This window comes from Elephantulus edwardii, unplaced genomic scaffold (genome assembly GCF_000299155.1).
Source record: "Elephantulus edwardii isolate Elephantulus edwardi_28Jun2011 unplaced genomic scaffold, EleEdw1.0 scaffold00044, whole genome shotgun sequence".
In the NCBI taxonomy this organism is placed as follows: Eukaryota; Metazoa; Chordata; class Mammalia; order Macroscelidea; family Macroscelididae; genus Elephantulus; species Elephantulus edwardii.
Genome location: NW_006399794.1, coordinates 11,388,437 through 11,393,681, shown reverse-complemented (window position 1 = coordinate 11,393,681; position 5,245 = coordinate 11,388,437). Strand labels below are relative to the sequence as shown.

Here is a 5,245-nt window from a genome sequence, read left to right as displayed (position 1 = left end):
GAAATGAATATATATTTTATATACCTGTCCTTCTCGAAAGGCAAGCAACAGCATAGGTAAAAATTATCAAAATAAATTTCTTCCCCAGAATCCTGGTAATTATGTTGGCAGCAATTCAAAGAATTTTAATGCTGGGGAAAGATTCATTTAAGAGTTTTTAGGCATTCTCACTTTTTCTAATTTAATTCTTTTCAGTGCATGATCACCCTGGAGCTACTGTAGTTATAAAAACCAGATTAGTAGGTGGTAGAGAAGGAAATAGTTCAATTTTAGTTTTAAATCTTTGCAACAATTTTAAATCTGTTTGCTCTGCATATAATACTTTCTTCAAGAAAAAGAATTCTTTGACTCCATAATGTATCATGCTGTAGGTATTAGTTTGTAATTTAATTCTTGAATTAACTGCTATTAATTTGAGAACATGTGGCTTATTTGAAAACTTGGTGTTTATGAAGAAAATATATATGCATTATTACTCTAACTTTAGAACTAATGAGTTCACGTATCATGGTCTGCATAATCAAAACAGGCTAATTGTAAATACCATGCCATTGCAATTTTAGTTATTATTTGATAAATATAAGAATATTTATTAAATTCTAAATTTAGATAAGAGAAGTAGCAGGTTTGTCCTGGAGAGGGTAAAACCAAGCTAGTCCTTGGAGGCAAGGCTTTTGAGACTCTCGGGCCAGTCTTTGGAGAAGGATGTCATGCTTGAAAGAGTGGAAGCACAGCACAGGAGAGGAAGACCCTGGATGAAAAGGATTGATAGTAACTGGAGTAATGAGTGCAGGTGAGTCAGACACAGTGAGATTGATTCAGGACAGAGCAGTGTTCAGAGCTATTGTGCATAGGGTTGCTATGAGTCACAAGCAACTCAGTAGCACGTAAGAACAACAATACAAAAATTTTTAATAATTTACAATAAAATTTTTTCCGGACGATTTTCCTCCCTATAATCTATCTTATTCTACTCTTTGTAAACAATAGTTTACATGAAATGAAGTTGTGTAGACGAATACAAATATCAGCTTTAATGGAAATTATTTGAAATAGTCTTTAAATAGTTTCAACACCTTTCCTTTTTTGATAATCTGAAGAATCACAAGTTATTATGAGGCTAAACACCCTTAAATGTTAGTATTTTAAAGAATCCTTCCCTGATCCTTTTGGTTTTAACACCATAAATAATGGGATTCATCATAGGTGGAATAAGGAGATAAATATTAGCTATAAAAATGTGTACATGTGGAGCAATATGGTGCCCAAACCTGTGAGTAAGAAAGGAGAAAAAGGCTGGTACATAAAATCCTAGAATGACCCATACATGGGATACACAGGTGCTTAAGGTCTTGAGGCGGGCAGCCTTGGATGGAAGATGAAAGACAGTGAAAAGAATGAGGACATAGGAACAAATGATCAAGATGAAGTCTAATCCCGCTGTTAGGAAGGCCACGGTTAAGCTGTAGGCTCGGCGAATCTTGGTTTCACCACAAACCAGCTTTATCAGGGCCATGAACTCACAGTAAGTGTGGGAGATGATGTTAGTTTTGCAGTAGGAAAGCCACCTCAAGAGGAAAGGGTGTGGACTCAGGAATACAACTCCTCTGAAGAATATTCCCAAGCCTAAGCCTGCAATGACTGTAGTGGTCAGGATAGTAGAATGTCTCAGTGGGTGGCAAATGGCCACATAGCGGTCAAAAGCCATGGCCAAGATAAATCCAGATTCCATGGTAGTCAATGAATGGATGAGATACATTTGTGTGAGACAGGCTTCAAAATAGATCTCTCTGTTTTTGAACCAAAAGAGGCTGAGTATCTTGGGTAGTGTAGAGGAAGTTAGCATCAAGTCAGCCACAGAGAGCATGCATAGAAAGAGGTACATAGGTTCATGCAGTTTGGAGTCTGACTTGACCGTTAGTAAAAGGGCAGAATTTCCCACAAGTGCCAATACGTAGACCAGGCAAAATGGAATGGAGATCCATATGTGGGCAGCCTCCAGTCCTGGAATGCCCATCAGTAAGAAAGTGATAGGTTGATGATGGGTCTTGTTAAACATTATGCAAACTGGAAGATCTGGAAATGAATCAAACTTAAAATAATAAAAACTATAAATATGTGAGTCCTGAAGTTTCTTTATTGTTGTGGACTGTAAGACACGTTGACATCTTCAAATCATGCAATTGGCCATTGAATGATTTCCATTGTATTATCCTTTTCAGTGTGTCATAAACATGGTACTACGATTTGTCACAGAAGACGTAGAATCTGTAAGTGAAGAAAGCCGTAACTGGATACTTTTCCAATTGTTGAAGTCTTACCTTTTTTTTCCCTCAGAAAGTGTTGTTAAACAGGTCAGCTAAGTTTTGAAATATAATAGAGGTCATAGATGGTGTATTGCCTGTTATAAAGATATAATTTTCTAACATGTGAGAAAATTGGTAATATAAAAGCTCAATTACCATAAAAATTAGTAATATGTATATCAATTAATTCCAATTTGTCACAATAATGAGCCTGTGGATATGAAGACAAAAATATCTGGAAATAGCAAAGAATAATAAAGTCAATTAGTTGAGAATTAGCAGAGAATAAAGAAGTATGGACAAAACTTGTCATCTATTAGAAGGTGAATAATTGGATGATTAAAGGAAAACCTGTATTTTATGAAATTATATTGCATGCTATAAAATATTCTAACAAAGGAGATCAATATTTATAGAAAGTATAGATAATAAGTACTTGGGTTACTAGAGATTTGAGCTCTTTTGTGAATGATCATTCAGATTCTTCATGGTGCTACATATTACAGTTTTCACATTTACACAACTGCTTGGCACTGATTTTTGTCTTTGAAGAAAACCTATATAATTTTTGTCTCACAGGTATCAGATGAGCTGAAAATATAACTTGGAATATCTGAAGAGGTATTTTGAAAAGTTATTCTAACAATTCATTTTATAATAATAAATCAGTATTATTTATTCATATATAAATATATGATAGACTTATGTATACGGGGCATATTTTAGCCTGACTAACTAAGTGCATCAAAAAATAAAGTTTTGACCAATGTACATCAGTATATAGCACAAAATTTATAAAAAACTTGAAAATCACAACTTGGACCCTTTGCTTACTTTCTTAACATTTCCTTTGGTAAAGCTGAGACGTAAAATCATCTTTTAGACAACTACAAGAGCTGTCTTCACCATTCAGTTTTACTTAGAATCTCATTCTATCTGACTCCTTGTGGAAATAGTGAATACATCCTTCCCACCTTACTAATAACAATTTTTACTTTGACCTGATGGTCTATCTTACCTTTTCAAAGGAGTGGTCTAAGCTACTCAGTCTCAGTCTGTCTTAATGTCAGTTATAAGTACAAATCCCCTTACACTTCTTATCCTAGGGGATCACAGACTGAACAAATAACATCCTACATGTATCCTCTTCTGGGGATATAGTCTGAATGTAGACAATAACATTAATATTTCTCAGTCTCTCCAGGCATTCTGTGGTCTCTTGAGGGCATTGTCATGGTGTTGATTGTGAGCTGGGCTCTGCCTTAGATGTTTATGAGTCCAGAAACCTACAATAAAAATTAAAAAGACACTCATACACGTCTTCAGTTTGCATACACACTGATGCTATGGACTTAGTATTACTTTAGAGTGGATGTGATTAGAAAGATAAGGACATTTTAGGGAAATCACTGCATAGTAAAAATGGAGAATGGAGTGAAGAAAGAATAAAACCCCATCACACACCTTCTTAATTTTAAACCGTTCACCTGTTAGTATAGATATAGGTTTTTGCAAGAGAATAATTAAGTGTTCTGATATTCCCATTCTTTTCAATGTTAGCCATAATGTGTTATATGTCACACAATCAAATACTTTTGCATAGTTAATAAAGCACAATATAGACATTCTCTTGGTATTTACTTTCAACTATGATCCGTCCAACATTAGTAGTGATATCCCTGGTGCCACGGTCTCATCCAGATGAACTTCTGGCTGTTCTCTATGTACTGTTGCTGTTTTTGAATGATTTTTTTCAAGGAGTATTTTGCTTGCATGTGATATTAATGATCTTTCTAGGTTATTTCTACATTCTATTGGATCACCTTTCTTAGGAATGAGAACAAATATTGATCTCTTCTAATCAGTCAGCCAGTTAATGTCTTCCAAATTTTCTGGTACAGATTGGTGAGCATGCCTAGGGCTGTATCTGGCATTCACAAGAGATCAATTAGTATTCCATGATTTTCAGGGCCCTTATATTTTGCCCATGCTTTCTATGCAGCTTGAACTTCTTCCTTCATTATCACTGGCTCTTCATAATATTGTACTTCATAAAGTATTTCAATGTCAGCTGATTCTTTTTGATACAGCAATTCAGTGTCTTCTTTTGGTACTTTCTGAGTCATTCAAGTTTCTGCCTGTATCATCTCTAAATATTACAACTCGAGACTTGAGTTTTATAGTCACACTTGTACTTAATTTTTAAAAAATTGTTATTGAGTAGTTACTGTGTTATACCCAATATTATAAGCAATGGTTATGAAGAAGTGGGGAGATAAAATATACTGTTCATGTAGGTTATACATTAGTGGAAAAATAGTGCAACATAAAGAGTAGTGACTAGTGTGTGAGAGCTTTGGATTAAGGGATGACAATAATACATACAAGCTTATTAATGTATGATGAATCTTAAAAAGTTTCAGATCTGTGTCAACCCACCTTGTTTAGGAACTTCCTCTTTCTTTTTATCAGAAATGATGAGGCTGATACAGGATCACATCTTTTGTTCATAGAGATGATATGAGACACAGTCATCTTGATGTTACCTAAACACAACAAGAATGATGTATGATGCGAAATATCTTTTCTTGTATTTATTATTCAATCATATATTTTCTCCAGGATAACATCTACTCAAACACAACTTTTTAATTAAAATACTTTTATTTTTGTTATCGATTTTAATGAAAATTTACAGAATTAGGGTTTCCATTCATTCATTGTTGCACTTTTCTCCCTGCCCTCCCTTCCCCCAATACACTCTTCTTCTTGAAAAGTAAAAGAAAAACTTTTTCATTGTTATGCAATCACTCTCCCCAAGTCCACTCCACTGTGTATTGTGTTTATTTTTTTTATAAATATATATTTATCTGTATGTTTGTCTTTCTATCCATCTATCCAAACTAAAAACGAACTCATTGCTGCATAGATTTTTGACT

General features: G+C 34.3%; 1 protein-coding gene across 1 annotated transcript; it reads right to left on the bottom strand.

Moving 5' to 3' along the window:
- Nucleotides 1-1,120: 1,120 nt before the first annotated feature.
- Nucleotides 1,121-3,182, bottom strand: LOC102851239 (olfactory receptor 52D1-like). Its single transcript, XM_006885685.1, has 2 exons — nt 3,141-3,182; nt 1,121-2,092 (listed from the first exon to the last, which is right to left on the bottom strand). Exons 1-2 carry the CDS (start codon nt 3,180-3,182, stop codon nt 1,121-1,123), a joined length of 1,014 nt encoding a protein of 337 aa, XP_006885747.1.
- Nucleotides 3,183-5,245: the final 2,063 nt, after the last annotated feature.

Excerpts from the sequence above, each read along its gene's own strand:
- LOC102851239 (XM_006885685.1), bottom strand. The coding sequence starts at position 3,182 with ATGATTTTACGTCTCAGCTTTACCAAAGGAAATGTTAAGAAA. Across the intron at positions 2,093-3,140 it reads CCAAAGGAAATGTTAAGAAA|TTTGATTCATTTCCAGATCT; the intron begins GTAAGCAAAGGG and ends TATTATTTTAAG.